Below are 24,975 nucleotides of genomic sequence, written 5' to 3' on the forward strand. Positions count from 1 at the left end.
TGTTCTTTTAGTGACATAATTTACATAAAACTGTTTTAAGTATGTTTTAGGCTTTTGCTGTCATAGCTTTTTATACAAGATTAAAATTTCTGTATTTTTATATCTTGTGCCTCAGCCTAATATAATGCACTCTTGGGTTGTGATAAAGCAACTTTCACTTTGTGTAGTAGTGCTGATATTTCTTCTGTGATAAAATAACAGGAATGATAGTGTAGGATCAATTTTGCTAAACTCATCATGGTACTAAAGTGAAAAAATGTGGAGCATCCAGGAAATTTGTTTTTGACATACCTAGACTAAAACAGTAGAACCTGAATTTTCCCTCTTTGTGGTTACATGGAGTCGAAACAGGAATTAGAAGCTACACCCTCCTCTGAATATTTCGTTCCATGGCCATGGATCAGGTGTGAAAGACTCAGAATCTGGTCAACCTCAGGGTTTGAGATTTAGATGAGTCTACATGCGTATTTGAATACATGTTACACTTATGGGTTAAAAAGCAAGGCAAGGGATTTGGCAAGGGCAGAGTCTGGCAAAATTGCTTTTTCTGTTTTAAGCAAACATGAGCCCATGTCGTGTTCTAAGTACTTTGTAAGGCCCTCTTGGCCATACAGATAAAGTTCAGACTGTATGCCTTTTAATAAATTAAAATATTAGTTTATAAAGAGAAGAGATTTTTTGTTTTCATACCTCAGTGGTACTTAATGTTTTTTAAGTACTTGACAAGGCGGTAACGCTGGATGTTATTGACTTTAAACTGCTCTGGGCCTTATAATTCTAGGTTGACCACATACATTCTTACAAGGCCATTTTAAAACCTATTTGGGGAATTATTTTGAGTCAGAACTAACATGTGTGGACACCTCCATTTTACCCCAGACTTAATTTGGTCTCTCTTGAGAAGGATCTGACTAAATCCTCCTCAGGACTCCCATCCAACTGGATTCAGTGTGAGACCCCAGTTCTTCATACTAGGGCCTAGTATGGCAAACATTAGTGGGTAGGATTCATTTCTAGCAGGTGTCTTACTCATGAGCTTTGCTTCCTGTACCTTAGTGACTGCTGGGGCTTACCCCATTCTTGAACATCCATTCCAAGCAGATAATTAACTTCCTACTCTACTGCAAAAAATAGTGATGTGTGGTGTGGACTCACTCAACTTCCCACCTACTATTACTAAACTTGTCTATAATCTTAGGCAACCTTCATCTCATTATCCTCCTCTACCCAGTGTCAGAAGTATTGCCGTTCACCTTTCCAGGGAAAGGACCACCTGTCTACTGCTCTTTCACATCCGCCATCTTGGAGACCTGCTTAATCAGATGAATTCTTCACTCTTGTGTCTTAGATCTTTCCCTCTCCATTGATTCCTTCATCTTAGCATTCAGACATGCTCAGGTTTTACCCCGTATTAGAAACAAACAAGAAGAACAACCGCAAAACCTTGCCCTTGTCCCTCCCACTATGCTCTTTCCATTATGGTCTTCTGGCTCTGCTTTCTGACACAGCCACATTTATTCCGAGAGAATCAGTGCCTCTTCTTTCTCCCCTCCTCTTCACTTCTCCAGGGCAGTCTGACTTCTAATCCCTGGTCTGTTGACATCGCTGCAGTTAAAGAAGCCAATGACGAAACTTTAATCTAGAGGCTGTTTTTACTTATCCTACTTAATATCTATTTTGTCCATATTAAGACCCTTCTTTGATGTCTGCAGTTGGTGGTCTTTGCTGCCTCACTTCTCTTGCTTATTTTTCCACATCCTTGGTTTGTTCCTCTTTAAATATTTTGCTCCCTAAATATTGATGTTCCCTAACATTTTATTCTCTGGTACCTACTGTATTTGCTGTGCAGGGACTCTCTGGGTGATCTTGTTTAGGCTCACAGTTTCAGTTACCAGCTGTATTCTTGCTGATTCCCAAGTCATTGTAGCTCTGACCTTTCTTCTTAAATCCAGATCTACTGGACATCTCCATTTCACTGTACCCACAGGTACTTTAATACTCAACCTATTACATATTGAAAGATTATTCACCCCTAAATCTCTTAAATCTGTTTTCTCTATAGTTAATCTATTTCTAACTAGTTGTACATTCTATTTTAGTTAATAACTGTAATTCTTCTCCCTTAACCTCCCACATCTGACTTATGTTGATTTTATTTCTTTGTTTTTTACTATAATTTTTGGCCTTCTCACCAGTTGTCATTTTCCTGGACTTTTGCAGTGATCTCTTAATGGATCTCCTTTCCCATCTCCCTTCCCACCCTCAATTTACCCTTCCTGCTGCTGTATTATTTTTTTAAATGCAAGAAAACCTGAGTGGTTTGCTATTGCTTGTGTTATCAACTTCATACTCCTCAGAATGACATTCAAGGAAGCCTTTACAATATTTCTTAACCATCTTTTGCAGCCCCCTTTCCTAGGACTCACTTGAATAATCTTCTGCTTCTGGTTATTCACTTTTTTTATTCTTCTATACCCATTATGTACTCTGCCTAGAAAGCCCTTCCTTTTCTGTAATATTCCTGCTCATCCTTCAAGACCCAGTTTAAACATTACCCTGTAGGAAGAGCATTCTTAGACACATCATGTAGTTTTTAAGCAACACTTCCATCCAATCTGCAACTGACTTGATTGAGATTTTTTTATTAAAATAAGTAGCTACAAGATACCATAATCAGGTCTATAGAAGTGAAACAGTGAAGACTCTCTTGAAATATGGAAGAAAAATGAATCTTTCCTGATATGATATTTACATTTTCCTCTCTTGGGAGTCACGCTTTAAATTTTTACATTCAGAACGAATGTATTAAGTCCTAGTTTCTGGATCCTGGGTTCCACAGGATATGAAATGAAGACATTGCCCTTGCATTTCTATCTTTTGAACCTAATGGAGAGCTCAGTAAAGTAAAACAGTAATTACAAGCTTTGGTAGTAAGTGCAATGACAGCACTTGAACAGGAGGCTATGGGAGCAATGAGGAGGGATGAATACAGTTGAGTAGTGGCAGCAGAGGGGGACGGGATTGAATATCTCAACTGTGCTTTAGCAGGAAGAGCCAAAGTTAGCAAACTCAAGCTGCCATTTATTGAACATTTGCTATATACGTGAAAGGCACTGCAGTAAGAACTCCATGTCATTATCTTATTAAATCTTAAAACTCTGAGGTGTACACTGTCACTATTCACATTTTATAGAGGAAGGCACTGAGATACAGAAATGAAGTAACTTTCGGGAGTTCCCATCGTGGCTCAGTGGTTAACAAACCTGACTTGTATCCAGGAGGGTGTGGGTTCGATCCCTGTCCTCGAGCAGTAGGTTAAGGATCCAGCATTGCCTTGAGCTGTGATGTAGGTCAAAGCCTCGGCTCGGATCCTGCATTGCTGTGGCTGTGGTATAGGCCGGTAGCTACAGCTCCTCTTTGACCCCTAGTCTGGGAATCTCCATATGCCGTGGGGGCAGCCCTGAAAAGACAAAAAGACAAAAAAAAGAGAGAGAGAGAGAGAAATTAAGTAACTTGCCCAGGGTTATACAACTACAAGATACCAAAGTCTAACTCCAGGGTACGTTTTCTCACCCATACATTCAGTGAAGGTAAGGTAGGCTGGGGAACAGTTTGTGCTTGGAGAAGGGCAAGGAGATGAGAAGGCACTTGCATATCCATGGAATTGCAAGGTCATTCTGACTGAAGCTTAGTTTGGAAATGAGGGAGTAGAGAAGGTGGGGCTGAACCGGATCTTGAAGGACCTAGTTTGTATTCCATGCTAATACACTTAGAATTTAGACTAAAGTGTGTTTGTATGGGGGTGGGGGTGTGCTATTAAAGTATATTAGGCAAAAGAGTGCACATTTGCATTTGGAACAGTTATTTTGGGAACTGTAGAAAATACATTGGGGCTGGGGTGGGGAAACATTGAGGCTGGAGGCAGGGAGCTAGTTAGGAGGGTATGGCAGTAGTTCAAGGGAGAAACGATGACTGTAATTAATTCATACAACAGACATTGGATTTAGGAACTATTAAATAGGTTGAGCCTACCGAAAACCCTCCATGGCTGAGGAGGGGACAGAATCCAACATGATTCTCAGGTTTTGTTGACCACTGGATAATAGAAAATATGAAAATGGGAGGGTAAGCAGAAGGTAAAAAGGTTTTTGGACATGTTGACGGTGAAGTGATTGTAATACATCTAAGCGGAAATGTGCAGCCCACGATTGGCTTTCCAAGGTCTGCAGTTAGGGAGAAAGCTGGGGCCTAGTTAAATAAAAATGGTGTGGATAGTTGAAACTGTAGAGTAAGGAAGAACACTTGGGCCAGGAAGGATGGGGGCAATGCTGAATAGGAAGTCTTTAGGAACCTTTTATTGTGAGTCAAGGAATAGATTTCAGTAAAGAAAGCAAGCTGCAATGAGGTAAACAGAGCAGTAGGAGGAAATTGAGACTCCAGAAATAACCATGGAGGCCAAGAAATAAGAGCAAGAAAGGAGCAGTCCACTGGCTCAAGAATCACAGAGAAGTCAAGGCAGAAAGTGAAGCATGCACATTTAGTTTTCACAGGGGATTCTTGATGCCTGGAAAGAACTGTTGTAGTGAAGAAGATAAGGTGGGGACCAGGTGGCAGAGATTTAAGAAGTAAGAGGTGAAGAAATGCATTTAGATTATCTTTTTAGGATGCAAGGAGAAAGAGACAGGTATATGTGGGATTTTTTTTTTAATTGGCTAATATTTAAGCATTAAAAAAATTTTTTAAACATATTATAAATGAACTTGGGGGATATAAGAGGCCGATAATCAACCACTTTCCCTAATGTCTTTGAGGAGATTGATGAGTGCGGAGGCAGAAATGGAAATGAGGTCTCAGGTGAAGGGATTCCTTGCTGAAAGGGAAGAAGTGCAGGGAAGAAAGGTGCGGATAGTTGGGGCTGCAGGTAAATTTATACTTGGAAGTGTTGGAAGCTTCTGGTTTCTTGTCTGGAGAACTCAATTTGAAATAAGAAGTAGAAAGACAGGGCTCCTTTGGAGAGTGTAGGATAAGCTCTTGCAATATTAGAGTGATTTAAGAGCTGTTACAAAGGAGAGAAATTTTACATGGAGCAGGTGAAAAGATAAAAGATTGAAGGCGCAGATGGGTGGGGTCTGTGACAATCTTCTGTTGTTCCCCTAGTAGCAATGCACGTTTTCTTAAGCATCTGTAAAACTGATTACTCTCCTGCCCATCCATAGCTTGAAGGATAGCACCTAAGACCTTGTGTTACGGAAAATATGTGTCCGTCGCTCGAGTGAGAATTCCAAGCTTTCTTAAAGATAATTCCTGCATTCTTTTCATTATTGTATCCCCACATCCTGTGTCATCCTATGACATTATTGTATCCCCACATCCTATGACAGGGTTTCAGATCAGGTAATTCTCAATAAGTGTTTGTTGCATTTTAATATTTCTGAGCTAGACCAGTGTACTCTATGTTGAGGCTTCTCTGCAAGTGTGTAGTAGCTGTTCGGGACTGTAGTATACGAGTTGGTTTGAGTTGGTGGTATTCACAGAGGTTGTAAGGTCCAATATTTTTGACATTTGATATGAATTAGTTTTCCCATTTCATTTGTTAATTTATCTGTAACTCCAGTATCACGATGGTTATACTTATCAGTTCCTATCTGATTTAGACTGCTCTGGGCATTTCTTGATTGTTGAGAGTTTACTCATTCATGGTAATTATCTATGTTCCTTTATTTGCTCTGTATATTTTAGATCCTTTCTTCACTATGCTGTTTCATCAGAAGGCAGTAAGCAAAAGAGAATAGCCAAATCAGATAATTTTTACTACTTTTAATAGTTTTTTAATAAATGTTTATAGAGGATGAAGTTGTAGTTAGCAGCTGGTGGAGCAATATTTTTAGACTATCTTTATTTATTAATTATTAGTGCAAGGGTTATTCAAATTATAGTTTATCCAGGTCAATTTCACTTTGAATTTTATTGACAGCATTTATTCTACTTAAATTGCTTCAGCTATGAAATTGTTTGTATTACAACAAATAATGCAGTGTAATCAGTGCTTTCTGTATTCTTTAGAAAATTCATTTTCTAAACTTAAGTTAGCAAATCATGGAGTGTTTGCCGACCACTTCTTACTCACCTAGAGGCTTCTAAAAAGTTTGCTGGGATAATTGAGCTCTTGTATCTCTTTTATTAAAGAATAATTTTTAGAAGGTAAAATCTTGACTCAACTGTAAAATGAACATGTGTCAAAGAATTTATTTCTTGCATTAATTAACCAGCAAGCCAGCAAGATGCTACAGCCATCTTGGTTTTAAAAGAAAATTGGAAGAACAGACATGTACATATAGGCAAGCAGGGATGGTGAAATGAATTTGTGAATAGATGCAACATTGGTCAGTATCCTCAGGGCAATAAAATATAATTTTTTAAATTCCTGTTTTCCATCAGGCAGAAGTCAACTGCAGAACGTTTACTTGTATTTCTGTGTGTAGGAATCATTTGCATTATCATCAGTTTTCTACAACTTAACGAAATTTTAGGAACAACCCAGTTTTAGCGAAAAGCACAGGCTCCTGTGAAATCAGATATTCCAAAAGGATTTGTCAGACAATGCCCAGCACTCCATTGAAAGGACTCCCAGTAATCTTTTTGGCCATTTCAAAATTGTTGACCATATTTTCTGACACTTTCTTTCCTTTCTAATTCCAGAATCATAGCCTCTTTCTTCTGTCCTCATACATTGTAGTCTCCCCATCCATGCTTCTTTCTCAGGGGAAATCATTCACAACTCCAAGGTTTTGAAGAATGCAATTGGAAGTCCAGGTTTTGCCTGGGGCTTCCTGATAATTTGGATGGCTAGAAATGTAGAGAACTGGGGGAGAGGTGAGCTGTGGGTGCCCACAGGGTTGATTCAGACTTCAGATTCCCCAAAATGTAACAATTTAGACCTGCCAGTCATAGAAGTTCTGGAGTTTTACGTTAAAATGTGGTAGTGCCTTGTGTTTATAGTATCACCCTACATATTTATAGCACAGTATTCTTTAGAGAGCACTTGCCAATATATTTTCTCCTGATGCTGGCCATAGTTCTATAAAGTATCTCAATGTTCTTTTTTTTTTTTTGGCTTTTTAGGGCCGCACCTGTGGCATATGGAAGTTTAAATCAGAGCTGCAGCTACTAACCACAGTCACAGCAACACAGGATCCAGGCGGCATCTTCAAGCCACACCGCAGCTCATGGCAACGCCTGATCCTTAACCCACTGGGCGAGGCCAGGAATCAAACACGCATCGTCATGGATACTGGTTGGGTTTGTTACTGCTGAGCCACAATGGGAACCCCTCGGTATTCATTTTTGATCCTCTTACTTACTTACAGAGAGTAAGCCAAGGCCTAGAAATGTTAAGGGAATTGCTTAAGGTCATATACTGAAAAATGATAGAAGTAAGATTTGTTCTCAGGCTTTCTAAACATTGTTCAGGTCATATTTCACCCCGCATTCTAGCATTTAATTCAGTGGGCATTTATTAGATAGCAATCATATTCCTAAGGTAGTAACAACCTATGTCCCTGATGAAGGAGCACATCTTAAACGATTAAGCTTGATGTTTTATTTATATTTGTTAGTGCTTTTTTGGAGGAAAGCACCAACTAACTACTTAGGTGAAAGTGTTGATAAATGGCTGAAGAAGATGGAAGACAACTACAGTGTCTCCACATTTTTGCACATTTTAGGTGAAAGATGAGTCATCACATAGACTTTCTTAATCCCTCTTCTATAAAGCAACAGCCAGTGGTTTAGCCTATGGGAGAGTTGATAGGATATATGTTACTTATTAGCCATATCTACTGTTGGTTTCAACTTGCGTCTTAGTTTTATTGTGGGTTGTTTGTGGTTTCTCAAAGGAAGGAACACTTGTCTGTGCATTTGGAAGTTTTTCCTTGGTTTCATTGAAATGTGGGAGTGGGAAAATGCCATTCAGTTGTGTATAATCCTTTAAGGTACTTGCATACAAAATGTCTGTTGTTATCTGTATTTTGCTGTGGGAAAGTAGCCATACAGAATGTTTTCTATCCTTAGCATTTTAAGACTTTCCATTCTAGTGGAAAGATGTGATGTGATTCATGTGATTTACTTTTTATATTAAAGTACAGTAGAGCCTGCCACCTTTTTTGGAAATGAAACATAGGGATAGAGATAAACTTCATATCAGTTTAGCAAGTTCTATTTTGAGGAAGTGTATTGCAGTTTCGACTGAATATAATATTTATTTTCAGTGTAAATTTTTCTCATGGTAAGGACAATATTTTTCTACATATATCAGTAGGCATTAATGGTTACTTCAAAGCTTCCAAAGCCAGATACTACACTATATGTTCTAACATGGTTGCTGAATTTTTTGCCCAAGATGCGTGAGAATTTGTATTTTGTTTTACTGGGAAAGCATAAAGAAAAATTAGTGTTGTTTATCAGCTGCGCACATTAATATTAAAATAATTTGTTTCTTCTTTTCACCCTGCCCATCTTCTCTTCTCTGTAGCCACCTTACTTGCTTAAGTGAACAATCTTATCTTAAGGATTTGTAGCATACCCAGAATCTTATAGTATAGAATTATGTAATGAAATGAAACAACTTTATTTCTCTCTTTCAGGTTCAGCTCAGTTGATATTTAATATAACCAAATCTGTAGAATTCACCGTTTGCAATACAACTGTTACCATCCCATGTTTTGTTAATAACATGGAGGCAAAGAACATTTCTGAATTGTATGTCAAGTGGAAATTTAAAGGAAAAGACATTTTCATCTTTGATGGCGCTCAGCACATATCCAAGCCCAGTGAAGCCTTCCCTAGTTCAAAAATCTCACCATCAGAATTACTACATGGCATTGCCTCTTTGAAGATGGATAAGCGTGATGCCGTCATAGGAAACTACACTTGTGAAGTAACAGAATTAAGCAGAGAAGGCGAAACCATCATAGAACTAAAACGTCGTTTTGGTAAGATGTCTATAAAGTTTCCCTTTTATTTCTCTAGCAGCAACATGATCTTGTTAGAAAGCAGGGCACATTGGGGTTAGGAACTCTGAATCAAAAAGCAGGCTCCTGGAGGTCCCTGTTGGCTCCGAGGGTTAAGGATGCAGTGTTGCCACTGCTGTGGCTCTGGTTACAGCTATGGCGTGGGTTCAGTCCCTGGCCTGGGAACTTCTGCATGATGTAGGCCCAGCAAAAAAAATAAAAGCAGGCTACTAATAATAAATTTTGGTGCAATGTTTAGCAGCTTTAGGGTCATGAGGTTTTATCTTATTTGCTCTTCTACTTTTCACAATAAATCTCCTTTGTTGCCTATTAATTTGTACATTGTGTGATTCTCAGACTTTTAGTTTGAGGACTGTTCTATTGCAGTGAGCAGTTCTGGGGTCGTTTACTCTGCATTTCTGTTTGCTACCATCGAAAGTACTTTCTTCCTGTGATTAATTTTCAAATCTTTTGCAAGTTATTTAGCCTTTTTTTTTTTTTTAACCTTACACTTTGATCAAGGATTGACAAATCCCAGCCATGCTTCTTCTAGAAGAATAGATTAGGAGGAGAATCCAAAGATTAAAAATTAGGTTATCATGGCTGATTCTTGTGCTTAGCCTTGCTTTGGTATTTTTTTTTTTCCCTTGGCCAAGATGTGAGAGAGCTAGGGATCCAATTTAATTTATTTAAATTCACCCTTGGTTATAATACTGTGATTCTGCCCTTTCTTTATAACTTGAGTTAGTGAGTTGCATAAAGTAGTAAAGCTAGCCAAAGTAAACAGGCTCCTTTCTTTTCTATTCCTTGTCAGCTTATTTCTTCAGCCACCCAGAAATACATCCCAGCTTCCTATTTTGAAAGCTCTGTTTAGAATCACTAGACATGTTACCGATCTCAGGATTAGGCCATTCTTTGGGAACCTGTGCTTTAAATGGGATCAGATCAGTTCAATTAGAGCTACTATTTGCCTCTATTCTCTCATTTATTGTTCCTAAATGTCCATTACCAGATGGGGGATGGGGTGTTTAGACTGATAGAATGTTTTGACATTGCTTAGGATTAGGAATCATCAGATCTGAGTTATATTCTGCAACAGAACTATTCACCTATATGATACTGAGAAGTTCCATCACCCAGTCACCTCATCTCTAAAATGGGATGAAAATAGATGCCTGCTTTTATGTATATACAGTCTAATGAGCAACAAATGAGATCCCTTGTGTACAGGTGCTTTGTGAACCACAGTGCTTGGCAGATGGAAATTGTGTTCTTGGGGTGTTTATTTTATGAAGGAGGGTATCAAGTTGCTGAACACCTGGAGGTTATGAGAGGGAGTTTCGCGCCACTTGGAGTGGGCAGGAGATGGCTCAGAGTAGGCTAGCAGAATCTGGAAGGCTGTTCTGTTCAGAAATCACTCTTATGTTGTAACTTTTATTCATCTGATAATTGAGTTGGGCTAAAGAGCTTTTTTCTCTTTAAAGTATACCTTTCAGCAGGGATCTAATCTGGAATTGGATCATCTAATATGTAGTTGAAATTTTTTCTGAAGGAATGTGCGGTTTCTTTGAAATGAAAAGACATGGGGAAGCAGTAATTTTGGAGTGTGGTGTGTAGGTCACTGAGAGCTAAATGGTAAACTCGTGACAGAGGCCTGAAAAACCAGAAGATGGAATGTAGATGGATGGGAAAGGAACACAACATCTGAGATAATGAGAAAGTTTATCATTTTGTATAATTGTTTCATCTTTTTTTCCCAAAGTACCCCAATACAAATATGAACTGTGCTTACTTTGGAGCCATTAAAATAAGAAGGTATCATTTTGTTGTAGAGAAGGTAGAAAACTACCGGAGGTCTTTGGCTTTGTACCCATTTTTATTTTTCGGAATAATTATAGATTCACAAGAAGACATTTGGCTTCGCACTTATTTTTATTTTTTGAAATAATTACAGATTCACAAGAATTTGCAAAGGTAGAACAGAGGGGTGCTGTGTACTTTATTCAGTTGTCTCTAATGGTTACATCTTATATAGCTTCTTGTATTCAAAACTAGGAAGTTGACAATGGTACATGTGTGTATGTTTCTTTGTCATCTTACGATGTGTCTGTTTATGTAACTACCACCCCCACTGGGTTATAGAACTACTCCATTAGCACAGAGGTCTCCCTCATTTTGACCTGGTGAGCACTAATTTGTTCTCCACATCTGTCCTCTTGTCATTTCAACATGGTTGTGTGAATGGAATCATACAGGATGGAGTCTTTTGAGACTGGCTTTTTTCACTCAACACAGTACCCTTGAGAGCGATCCAAGTTGTTGCCTGTATTAGTGATTTGTTCTCTTTCTCTCTTTTCTTGGCCGAGTGATACTCTATGCTGTGGGATGTCACAGCTTGTCTAACCCTTCCCCTATTGTAGGACATCAGAGGTGTTTCCAATTTGGGGCTCTTACAAATGAAGTTGCTCTGAACTATCACGTAGAGTTTTTTAGGTGGGCATATTCTTCATGTCTCTGACCAAATGCCCAGAAGTGTGATTACTGGGTTGTATGCAAATGTATGCTTTGTTTTTAAGAAAACTGCCTCACTGTCCTCCGGAGTTGTGTTCCATTTTACATCCCCACGAGCAACATGTGAGCGATCTAGTTTCTTCACATCCTTTCCAGCATCTGCTGTTGTCATGAACTTTTTTGCACCTATTTTTGACTGAAACACAACATAACAAAACCCTCCTCTGCACAAAAAGCTAGTTGGAGCCTGACTCTTTATAGTGGAATAAAAATTTATTGTGATAAGGAGACTTACCCATCATGTGGACTTTGGGGATTTAGGCAATAGAAACCATTTTTACAATGTTGCACTTTTTCACAAATATAGACATAAATGAGAAATAGAAATTGTTTAGAATTCCGCTTAGTAGAATATGGAATAAAGGTGGCCATTCTTTGTGCCCTTTTTAAAATTTTTTTATTGTATTTTTTGTCTTTTTAGGGCCACACCCACGGCGTTTGGCGGTTCCCAGGCTAGGGCTCCAGTTGGAACTGTAGCTGCTGACCTACGTCACAGCCACAGCAATGCAGGATCCAAGCCGTATCTGCGACCTACACCACAGCTCACAGCAACACTGGATCCTTAACTCACTGAGCGAGGCCAGGGATCAAACCTGTGTCCTCATGGATGCTAAACCGGTTTGTTAACCGCTGAGGCACGATGGGAAGTCCTTGTGCCATTTTTTTGAACACGGTATTTCGGAAATACTGTCTATAAGATATAGATAGATAGACAAGATTTTATATACCTCTGTGCTTGTGTATAGTATAGTACCATGGAAGGAACACAGGACTTGAATTCAGAAAACTTTTTCTATACTTTACCAGTTTCTAGCTTAGGAAAATTAGGATAAGAAACTCAATCTATCTGACCCTCTGTTTTTTTATTGTAAAATAGGAGCACCATCTCCACAGGCTTGTTGGAAAACTAGTCTGGTCCTCAAGTTTTTTTTTTAATCTGCAAAATGGAAATACCATTTCCATCACAGGCTTGTTCAAAATATATTGCTTACTTAACAGTGATATATTGAGCACCTGCTATGTGCCAAGTATTGCACGAGGCTCTATGGATTCAGTGATGACTACGACACGATCCCTGCTTTCAAGGAAGCAATAGTACCAAAGTAGTGCAAAATAATCTTACATTTATTAGGAAACATACCAGATAGTTTATGTATGTGTGTCCTGTCATCTTCCTAAGAACTCTAGGAAACAGATAAAGGTCTTACTATTTAACAGATGAGAAAACAAGAGAGAGTTAGGGTACTTGTTCAAGGCTAGAGTCATAGCCAGGATTTTAACCTAGATCTGTTTGTCTTTAAAAGCAGTATTTTTACCACCACTGTATATGGTTCTGTGAAAACACCAAATATTAAATTTAAGTAATAATCAGAAAATGTGTTATTAATATTTATATTTACAGTATTAATGATACAAAAACTTGGAGGCTTAAAATTTTACTGTTTTCTAAGTGAGCTATTAGGGTTTTTTTGTTTAAAAGTTCCGTTCAGGGGTTCTCGTTGCGGCTTTGTGGGTTAAGGATCCAGTGTTGACTCTATGAGGATGCAGGTTCTATCCTTGGCCTCACTTGATGGGTTAAGGATCCTGCATTGCCACAAGCTGAGGCATAGGTCGCAGATGCAGCTTGGATCCCTTGTTACCGTGGTTGTGGCATAGGCAACAGCTGCAGCTCTGATTTGACCCCTAGCCCAGGAACTTCTATGTACTGCAGGTACAGCCATAAATATAAAAGTAAAATAAAATAAAAGTTCTGTTCAAGTTTAGCAAAGTTGTCACTTCTGTTATTATCAACATGATATACGTTGTGTTCATAATGTTGACATGAAGGCATTTCAAGATTCTTGTGTTAGTTTTCTAGTTGTGTACTAATAACTACAAATGTTGCAGCTTTAAACAACACCTATTGATTAGCTCACCATTTTGTAGGTCATAGTTCTGGTCATGGGATGGCTGGGTTCTCCATTCACTCTTAAAGGGCTAAAATCAAGGTATTAGCCAAGCTGTCTTCTCACCTGGGGCTCAGGGTCTTGTTCCGAGTGCACATGATTGTGGCAGAATTCAGTCCCTGGTGATTGCATGGCTGAGGTCCCTGTTTCTTTGCTAGAGGTCTGATGAAGGGATCTCTTAGTTCCTATGGGTTGTTCCCATTCCTTGCCACACAGCATCGCTCACATTTAAAGCCAGCTAGGGAGAATCTTCCTTTTGTTGAATCCCTCTGACATGTTGAATTTCCTCCTAGAAAGATCCCAGACCTTTTTAAGGACATATTAGATCTTCCCCCTGTCCTTTAAGAATAATCACCCTTTCTCTAATCTACCTGGGAAGCAAAGATTTTATTTTACCAAAATAATTGACTGTGCTTCACTTCGTCCTTTTTAGGTTTCAATTATTTAAGAAAACCCAACCTTCTCAATATTAAAAGAGCTGTTTAGTTCACAATTCTGTAAACTTCTAAATTTGCCTTTAATATATTCTATTATCATACTGGTTAAATAGATAATTAAGTGTTATTTTTTAATAATCTGTGATCCTATTCAGTCAAATGTTCAAATCTTTTGACATTTTAACAACCTCCCCAAATAAAATTCCAAATGAACACTTTTTGACCTCAAAGAACTTTGAGATTTCCCATAGGATTCTTAGAAAATTTCAAAGGATTTGCCTCTGACCCTGTAAAAGAGAGATGTTAAACTAATTATGTTTATTAGGTATATTAAGTTACAAAGAAAGCATTGTCAAATAAGTGATGATAAACCTTCTTAGGTTGTATTTGTATCCATGCAGGTTATTAATTTAAGTGTTCCAGAAAGTGTACGAATTTTTAAAATCTCATGTTCTAATATAATGTCAACAGTCATAATTCCAGTTATTCTCTTAAGATATTGTTTTCACTGAAATTAAAAAAAAAAAAGAATGATCACCCTTTCTCAAAGTCAACTGATTTGGGACCTTAATTGCATTCAGCAAAATCCCTTTTGCCACATGACACAACGTAATCGTGGGAGTGAAATCTTTCCTCTTCATACCCCATCCCCCTTCAAGGGGAGGGAATTATAAAAAGCTGATGGAGGGGGTGGAGGGGGTGGGGTGGGGGTGGTGGTGGCAGGGTTTGAGGGGGCCATCTTAGAATTCTGGCTTTGATTAAATAATTGGGGACTATATCCTAGCCAAGTCAGTATATTTAAAAAACCCCATCACAATCCTGAAGCATCAAGAAAATTGCAGCTTGAATTTTAGTGTCAGAAATTTTATTGTGATCTTCTTTTATGGAAATATAGTCTCTGTGTAGAGGTTACCCATGTATGTATTTGAAAAAGAGGCACACTCAGTTGATTAGAGTGATTTACTGGCTCTTTCAGGCCATCCCATTTTGTACACAGAGATAAGAGAAATGAGATCCTGGGTTTCTATAATATTTAGACTTGGAAGCAAAATTTCAGCACTTACCCATAAGCCACATCTTCTTTGCCTCTCACCTCAGGAGTTTATTTTCCTGGGAGCCGCTCTACCTGACCAGGAATTGGAGAGTAATGGACATGGTTGTCAGCGATAGCTTTGGTGGAGTAAGAGTAAGATGTCCTTGGATCATCTTTCTTAATCCTGAGGTGGAGAAATATCTGCTATTGTACTTAGTCCATTTTAAACTTTATTTTTGCAGTGCCATCGAAGCTTGGAACTAAAAGGAACCTTAGAGAAGTTCTTGTCTCCCTCTCCCCTAGGGAGACAAAAGTTAATCATCTGACAATACTACCATAACAAATCAGTAGCTTAAAACCATATACATAGTTTTGTATAAAACTTTGTGTTTTTCTCCAGTATCTCATCCAATACTTGAATATCCAATTCAGTTATCCTCAAACTTTTCCTACTGTAACAAATTGTTCATGTCAGTGAGAGAAGATAGATTATAGCAGGGAGCTGCAGCAGTGAATTTAAACTGAGAGAATCATGGATACTGCCCTCCCCTCCCCACCTACCCCCCACAAAATCACTGGGGTAGAAGCTGAGAGGGGAGAGTATGTGAAGTTTAATTCTGAAATTCTGATAAGCTCCAGTGAAGAATCACTTAGACAATAATTTTTGTTCTGTAATTTCACCCTCTGTCACTGAAATATCTCTCACTATTATTTCTACATAGAGGTGTAGAGTCAGCTATTAGTCATCTAGTCTGTATCCCCATCTAAACCATGAATTGGCTCTCTCACACTCCAGGTAGTTGGTCATTCAAACTTTTTACGTAAACGCTAGACTTAAACACTTGACGTGATGAGACTGTTACTTCCCAAAGGATTTTAGTCTATTATCGGGCAGTTCCCATTCTTCCTAGAGTCAAGCTAAAACTTGCAACCCTGTAATTTCTCACTCACTAGGAGGGCTGTGGTATTTCTCTTCCAAGTTTATTCTCCTCTAAGGTAAAAATCCCCAGTTCTTTCCACCGTTGCTCACGGTTTCAGGATCCCCATTCTAGTCACTTTCCTTTGAAACAATTTCCCTGTTATGTCTTTAAATGTGATAAGTAAAACTGAACTCAGGACTGCATTTGTGGGCCATGTCCTAACTTTCCTGCTACTGCCTGATTCTGCACTACCTTTTCTGATAGATCCTGCTTCTCTGTAATCCATTCCCTTCATAGCTGCCAAAGAAGAGTTTAAAGAAACTAGGTCATTTTTCTTCCCTATTTGAGGCCTTCTGATTACTTGTCATCGCTTGTAGAATAAAATATCCAAGCTTGCTTTCTTTTTTCTTTGCTTTTTTATTTTATTTTATTTTTTTAGAGCCACAGTGGTGGCATATGGAAGTTCCCAACCTAGGGGACGAATTGAAACTACAGCTGCCGGCCATAGCCACAGCAACACCAGATCCAAACCACATCTGCAACCTACACCACATCTTATGGCAATACCAGATCCCCAACCCTGTGAGCAAGGCCAAGGGTTGAACCCACATCCTCACAGATACTAGTTGGGTTCGTAACCCGCTGAGCTACAGCAGGAACTCCCCAGGCTTCCTTAACTCTTAAGACTCAACATGATCTTAACCCCAGCAAACTCTTTCCATCTCATCTGCTATCATTAAATTCTAGCCACACTCCCCTTGTGAATCGTTCAGTTCTCAAACTTGCAGTTCCTTCCTTGTATCTTCTTCCCTCTCTTCACATGACAAGCTCCTCCAATCTGAGGCTCAGAGCCAGTTCCTCTCCCCAGAGGCCTCTCTTTACTACCCACAAGAGGCTGTTCTTCAACCTCTCTCCCTCCTCAAGCTCATGGCCCCAACTGGCTTATTCAATTTTGAACCCCAGATACTTAGAAAAGCACCCTACCCTTAGTGGTCTTTCAATACATATTTGTGTAATAAGTGAGAAATGAGTGCTCAGACCCGGTCAAATACACTCTTATTTTCACTCATAGATTGCTATTAATATATCCTAAGACTGTTGAAGATGTCCCATTGTATATAGAGGGAGACCAGTGCAAGAACATTTCATTGTCAGCCTTTCTGGAACACAACATCAGATCCTGGCTGTATTTTGAAGGTAGCGACCACATGATTTACTTTCAGCCCAGAGTCGGGGAGTGAGAGAAACCAAGGGGTCAAGGATGAGTCCAGGGTTTTGGAGACATGGAGTCACCGCTACGGAAATGGGGAAGACTGTGGGGGGATTGGTGGAGGCATAGGGCGTGGAGTGTCAAGAGTCAGTTTGGAACGTGGTAGTTTAAGGCACTGGCGACCTTTAATTCACTGTGCTTCGGTTTCCTCAAAGATGAGGGGTTAATTAATCCTCATAAAATAATTGGAATAATTTAAAGAGTTAATGTATACAACTCAAAATAATAAAACAAGCAGAGAAAAATAAGTTGCCTAAGAATAGTCATTAGATCATAGAGCTTTTACCAAATCCTTTAGGCATTAGATATGAAAACCTGAGAGTGATTCATGAAGGTCTTTCCTGGTAGGATTTTAGACTGAATTGAAATGAGTTATCTTTGGTATAGGAAGGTTCTCAGTAGTTCAGTTGGAAATGAAGGTATTAATTCAGAATATCTGAAGACATCTGTCTCTTGGTAGAAATCTGCAACCATGAGAGCATTCCTCTCCCCACCCTGCAAAAGACTGTCTTTCATCCTATGACCTTTGGAACTTTTAGCTATAAACCAATTGAATCTCCACTATGTGTAGGGCAGAATGGCAGATTATGGAAAGGGAATACCTAAAAGATGGAATTTATAATGTTATAGTCTAGGGATCATTGTGAACATTTACCAGAGTTTACCATTCTAATCTTAACACAAGAAATGCATGGTTGGCATTATTGTATGAAAGTCCACGAGGTTCCTTACATGCTGATATGGAGTCTGAGCAGTGGAAAATTTGAAAGGGTTAATTTTAGAGGGACACAAGTGCTTGGTTTGAGCAGCATTTAGAAGTGTTCTTCACATAGAGACTTCCTTCTATATAGGCAAACTTTGAAATGCTTTCAGTGCATTTATTTGGCTTTATTGTTAGAGAAGAAATTTCACAGGTAAAATTATGGTCTTGAGAGTTGATAAGAGGCAATTAAACTTAATTTTTAAAAAGTTCTCAACAGGAGTTCCCATCGTGGTGCAGTAGAAATGAATCCGACTAGGAACCATGAGGTTGCGGGTTCAATCCCTGGCCTCGCTCAGTGGGTTAAGGATCTGGAGTTGCCGTGAGCTGTAGTGTAGGTCACCAGCGCAGCTTGGATCTGGTGTTGCTGTGGCTGTGGTGTAGGCCGGCGGCCACAGCTCTGATTAGACCCCTAGCCTGGGAATCTCCATATGTGGAGGGTGCGGCCCTAAAAAGCAAAAAAAAAAAAAAAGTTTTCAACAAATCTTATTTGATATCTTAATGTCACAGTTTCCTTTATATAGACTGTATAGTTATAGTCTCATTCTCTCGGTAACTTGTGATCCACTTAATAGAAGCTTCCTTAATACCCAGAATCTCTGGTGTTACTTTACATGTAAACAGTCATTTGAAGCCTAGTTATTCATAAATATATTTTCTATTCCAGAGTAAGTTTGAGAAAAGCTAAGGCTCACATCTATCTTGGTTTCAGTCAGAATAAGGTAAAGGTACCCAGTTGTACAACTTCCTCACTTTGATACGCTGAGTCAGTTTTTGCAGAAAGACTTCATTGTTGGTTTAAAGTACATTCCTGGCACACTGCACATACAGATATTTACCATAGGAATGACAACTAATAATTGTAGTTAATGTTTACTGTGCACTTGGTAAGTGCCAAGTTTTGCTTTAGGCCCTCTGCATGTATTAACTCTTAATAATCACAGCAGTCAAGCTGTACCAGTGTAACAGCTGAGGACCCTGAAGAGCAGAGAGGTGTTAATACTTTGTCCAAGGTCACAGAGATTCTAAGTTAGGGTTGGGTTTCAAAGCCAAACACTGTGGCTGCAGAACCTTGTTTTCAGCTCCTGTACCACACTACCTTCTTCCACAAATCAGAAGTTAGGGAAAATGTGATACAAAACACTTAAACAACTAGTTTCTTTTTTCATAAGTAAAATGCGCTATATAAGTAGATTACATATGTAATTTGTTTTAAGGCTAAAGTTTTAATTAATTATTTTTATTTCTCCATTTTCACAATGAAGTGTATTGTTGACCCTTCACTGGCAGGAGTTAAAGTGATTATAATAAATGTTAATTGTGATTTTTGTCTTCTTTCTTCCCAGTTTCATGGTTTTCTCCAAATGAAAATATCCTCATTGTTATTTTCCCAATTTTGGCTATACTTCTGTTCTGGGGACAGTTTGGTATTTTGAGTAAGTATTTATTTCTATTTTTCATTTATGTTTTGGTGGTTAAATAATTATTTCTGGGAGGCAGTATTAGTGAAATATTGTATTTAACCAGATTGTATTAAAAAGTATGTTAATGGGATAAATGAGACTATATAGTCAGTATTAATATTCTCCTTGAAGTCTATATTTACCCTCATAATTTGCAGCAGTTTACTTTTAATAGTCCTAAGAAGGTTTTTTTTTTTTAACTTCTTCAGAATGAATATTGGGACTCCTAATAATAACAATACTTTTAACTCAGCTGGTTTTAATGTTTTTTTTTTTAATTTTTTTTTGTCTTTTTTTTTTTTTTTTTTTTTTTGCTATTTCTTGGGCCACTCCCGCAGCATATGGAGGTTCCCAGGCTAGGGGTTGAATCAGAGCTGTAGCCACCGGCCTACACCAGAGCCACAGCAACGCTGGATCCAAGCCACGTCTGCAACCTACACCACCACTCACGGCAACGCCGGATCGTTAACCCACTGAGCAAGGGCAGGGATCGAACCCGCAACATCATGGTTCCTAGTCGAATTCGTTAACCACTGCGCCACGACGAGAACTCCGGTTTTAATGTTTACAGAGCATTTAACACACACACACTTCTCTTTAGTAGAGAAATGGTTACAGCCTACATTAATGTTAAGATAGGATGTTGTAGAAAGAGGATCGAGATGGCTCAGAAAGACCCTGAGCCCACCTCCTCCATGGAACACCAAAATTACAGCTACTTTTAGAGTAACTCTCTCAGAATGACCTAAAGACTAGTAGAGAAGACATTCTGAAACTAAAAATATAAAGAAGAAACCACAACCAGTTGAGTAGGAGGGGCAGATAGACATTCTAGTCAGGACCACACTTAAGGGTAAGTGGAAATAAAAATCACAACAGAGATCCTCCCCAAGGACTGAGGGGTCCAGTCTTATGTCAGGCTCCCCATTCTGAGGGTCCTAAACCAAGAATACAAGCACCCAGAATGTTTGACTTTGAAAAACAGCAGGACATCTCCTACATAAGGCTACTTCTATAACACTGAGAGATAAAATGGACCTACCTAATACATAAAAATAGACATAGTATTAGGAAGTATGAGGAGACAGAGGAGTATGTTTCAAATGAAAGACCAAGACTAAATCTCAAGGAGTTCCCGTCGTGGCGCAGTGGTTAACAAATCCGACTAGGAACCATGACATTGCGGGTTCGGTCCCTGCCCTTGCTCAGTGGGTTAACGATCCGGCATTGCCATGAGCTGTGGTGTAGGTTGCAGATGCAGCTCGGATCCCACGTTGCTGTGGCTCTGGCGTAAGCTGGTGGCTACAGCTCTGATTCGACCCCTAGCCTGGGAACCTCCATATGCTGCAGGAGCGGCCCAAGAAATAGCAAAAAAGACAAAAAAAAAAAAAAAAAAAAAAAAGATTAAATCTCAGAAGAAGAGCTAAATAAAACAGATAAGCAATCTACCTGCTAGTTGAAGGTAATGCTCATAAAGATGCTAACTGAACTCTGAAGAATGGATGAACACAGTGTGAACTTCAGCAAAGAGAGAATTAAAAAAAAGAAAAATCAGAGCTGAATAATACAACAATGGAAATGAAACATACATTAGAGAGCAGCAGTAGACTAGACAATACAGAAGGACAGATCAATGATCTGGAACACAGAGTACTGGAAGTCACTTAAATTGAATAGAAAGAAAGAACTTTTAAAATAAGGGTAGTTTGAGGGACATTTGGGACAACATCAGGCATACCGATATTCACATTATAGGGGTCCCAGAAGGAGAAGAGAGCAAGAAAGAGGCATAAAATGTATTTGAAGAAATAATGGCTAAAACTTTCCTAATCAGGGGAATGAAAGAGATATTCAGCTCTAGGAAACATAGAGAGTATCCAGAAACACTCAAAGAGATACACACCAATACATGTCATGATTAAATGGCAAAAGTTAAAGATAAGAGAGTTTTAGAAGATGGCAAAAGAAAAACAACTACTGGTTACAATCATGAAAACCCTCATAATGCTATAAGCCAGTTTTTTAAGCAGAAATTTTACAGGTCAGACAGGAATGGAATATTTTAAAAGTGCTGAAAGGAAAAATCTTACAGACAAAATTACTCTACCTGGCAAGGTTGTCATTAAGAATTGAAAGGAGAAAGAATTTCCCAGACAGGCAAAACCTAAGAGTTGATCACCATTAAATTTGCCTTACAAGAAATGTTAAAGGGTCTTATTTAAATGGAAAAGACGAGACCATCACTAGAGATAAGAAAATATATGAAAGGGGAGTTCCCGTCGTGGCGCAGTGGTTAACGAATCCGACTAAGAACCATGAGGTTGCGGGTTCGGTCCCTGCCCTTGCTCAGTGGGTTAACGATCCGGCGTTGCGTGAGCTGTGGTGTAGGTTGCAGACGCGGCTCGGATCCCGTGTTGCTGTGGCTCTGGCGTAGGCCGGTGGCTACAGCTCCAATTGGACCCCTAACCTGGGAACCTCCATATGCCGCAGGAGCGGCCCAAGAAATAGCAACAACAACAACAACAAAAAAAGACAAAAGACAAAAAAAAAAATATATATGAAAGGAAAACTCACACAAAGACAAATAATATAGTAAAGGCAGTAGATTGTCAGTTTTAAAAAGAAGGTTAAATGACAAAAGTTGTAAAATAAAATATGAATACACTAAGTGCTATTTGTCTTTAAAATGTAGAAAGATGTAACTATAACAGCAAAAATGTAGATGGTTGGGGGAGTAAAAATGTAGTTTTCAGAATGTGTTTGAACTTAAGTGACTGTTGGGTTAAAACGATCTGCCGTGTACATAGGTCTATGTATATAAATCTCATGGTAACCAAAAACCTGTAATAGGTACCTAAAAAGTAAAGGGAAAGGAACCCAAACACTAAGGAAAATCATAAAACCACAAGGGAAAAAAAAGAAGAAAAGATCAGAGAAAAACTACAAAAGCAACCAGAAAACAACACAATAGCAGAGTTCTCTTGTGATGCAGCAGGTTAAGGATCTGGCACTGTCACTGCAGCAGCTTGGGTTGTTTTTGTGCCACAGTTTGATCCCTAGCCCAGAAACATCCACATGCTTCAGGTGCAGCCAGGAGAAAAAAGAAAAAAAGAAATTGACAGTAAGTGCATACCTATCAATAATTACTTTAAATGTAAATGGACTACATGCTCCAATCAAAAGACACAAGGTAGCCGAATGGATACAAAAATGAGACCATCTATATGCTGCCTGCAGGAGACTCTTTTCAAACCTAAAGACATTTATGGACTGAAAGTGAATGGTTGGAAAAATATGTTCCTTGCAAATGGGAACAAAAAGAAAGCCGGAGTAGCAATACTCCTATCAAGAAAAGCAGACTTTAAAACATCAATGAAGAGATCATTTGCACAGAAAATCAATAAGAAAACAGACAAAACATGATAGAAGATGATATGAGAAAAAGAGTATATGTATATATATAAATGGATCACTTTGCTGACAACAGAGATTGACAGAACATTGTAAATCAACTATCATTTTTTAAAAAAAGAAAGTATTGGCCTTAAATGACACATCAAATTTGGTGGAATTAATATAGAGAACATTCCATCCCCAAACTATGGAATACACACTCTTTTTAAGTGCACATGGAATATTCTCCAAAGTAGATCACATGCCAAGCCACAAAACCAGTCTCAGTAAATTTAAAAGGGTAGAAATCATATCAAGCATCTTTTCCTATGTAAAAACATGAAAACAGAAATCAAATACAAAAAGAAAAATGGAAAAAACACAAATATATGGAGGCTAAACAACATGCCACTAAACAACCATTGGGCCACTGAAGAAATCATAAGAGAAGTCAAAAAATACCTGGAGACAAATGAAAATGGAAACACAATGATCCAAAATCTATGGGATGCAGCAAAAGCAGTTCTAAGAGAGAAGTTTATAGTGGTACATGCTTTCCTTAAGAAAAAAAAAATTTCAAATAAACAACCTAACTTTATACCTAAAGGAACTAGAAAAGAGCAACCAACAGAACCCAAAGTTAGTAGAGGAAATAATAAAGATCAGAGCAAAAATTTTAAAAGAAGACTGAAAAAAAAAAAAGGTGAAAAAGGTCGGTGAAGCTAAGGGCTAGTTATTTGAAAAGATAAAATTGATAAACCTTTAGCCAAATCAAGAAAAAAGAGAAAGGACCAAATAAATAAATTAAGAAATGACAGCACAGTTTATACCACCAAAAAAAAGGATCATAAGAGGTTTCTACAAACAATTATATACCAACAAATTAGACAACCTAGAAGGGATAGATAAATAATTTAAAATGCACAGTATGCCAAGACTGAATCAGGAGGAAATAAAAAATCTGAACAGACCAGTTTCTGAGAGTGAAATTGATTTCAGAATTTAAAAAAAAAACTCCAAACAGACAAAAGGGAGCAGATAGCTTTACTGGTAAATCTAGTAAACATTTAAAGAAGAGTTATTACCTGTTCCTCTCAAGCTATTCCAAAAAAATGAAGAAGGAACACCCTCAGATTTGTTTGAGGCCAGATTTATCTTGATACCAAAACCAGGCAAAGACACTAAGAAAAAAGGAAAATTTACAGGCCAATATCCCTGATGATCATAGATGCAGAAATCCTTAACAAAGTACTAGCAAAATGAATTCAGCAATACATGAAAAGGAGCATATATCATAATCAAGTGGGATTTATCCCAGAGATGCAAGGATGGTTCAGTGTCTGCAAATTAATCTAACATGATACAACACATAAACAAGATAAAAGTCATTTGATCCTCTCAATACACGCAGAAAGAACATTTGACACGCTCCAACACCCATTGGTGATAACCACTCTCAACAAAGTGGGTTGAGAGTGGTTATACCCATCATAACCAAGACCATGTATAACAAACTCACAGCAAACATCACATTCAATGGAGAAATTCTTAAGGCTTCTAAGATTAGGAATAAGACAGGGATGCCCACTTTCACCACTTTAATTAACATTGTGTTGAAAGTTCTAGACACAGCAATTAAACAAGAAAGGGAGATAAAAGGCATCCAAATTGGAAAGGAAAAAGCAAAATTGTCACAGTTATAGATAACATGATAACTACATATAGAAAACCTTAGACTCCCACCAAAAAACTATTAGAACTAGTAAATGAATTCAGTAAGTTGTGGCATATAAGATAAATATATAGAAATCTCTTGCATAGAATGAACTATAAGAAAGAGAAGAAAACAATCCCATTTACAGTTGCATCAAAAAAAGAATATATTTAACCAAGGAAGCAAAAGACCTATACTCTGAAAACGTAGACATTGATGAAAGGAGTTCGTATTGTGGCTCAGTGGGTTAAGGACCCGGCATTGTCTCTCTGAGGATGTGAGTTCAATCCCTGGCCTTGCTCAGTGGGTTAAGGATCTGACATTGCCATAAGCTGCAGCATAGGTCAGAGATGCGGCTCAGACCCAGTGTTACTGTGGCATAGTCCACAGTCGCAGCTCCAATTCAAATCCTGGCCTGGGAACTTCCATATGCTACAGGTGGGGCTGAAAAAAAAGAAAA

General features: G+C 38.4%; 1 protein-coding gene across 8 annotated transcripts in view; it reads left to right on the forward strand.

Annotated features, from left to right (window-relative positions):
- The window catches only part of CD47 (CD47 molecule), a 60,132-nt gene that overhangs the window by 4,354 nt on the left and 30,803 nt on the right, over positions 1 to 24,975 (forward strand). For all 8 annotated transcript variants that reach the window (XR_002337499.1, XR_002337496.1, XR_002337498.1 and 5 more), the window contains 2 exon segments: positions 8,643 to 8,990; positions 19,292 to 19,381. Coding sequence is in view for 4 of the 8 variants with exons in the window: in XM_021068528.1 (XP_020924187.1) it covers positions 8,643 to 8,990; positions 19,292 to 19,381 (438 nt within the window). In the remaining 4 variants the exon portion in view is untranslated.

Source organism: Sus scrofa, chromosome 13, assembly GCF_000003025.6.
Source record: "Sus scrofa isolate TJ Tabasco breed Duroc chromosome 13, Sscrofa11.1, whole genome shotgun sequence".
NCBI lineage: Eukaryota > Metazoa > Chordata > Mammalia > Artiodactyla > Suidae > Sus > Sus scrofa.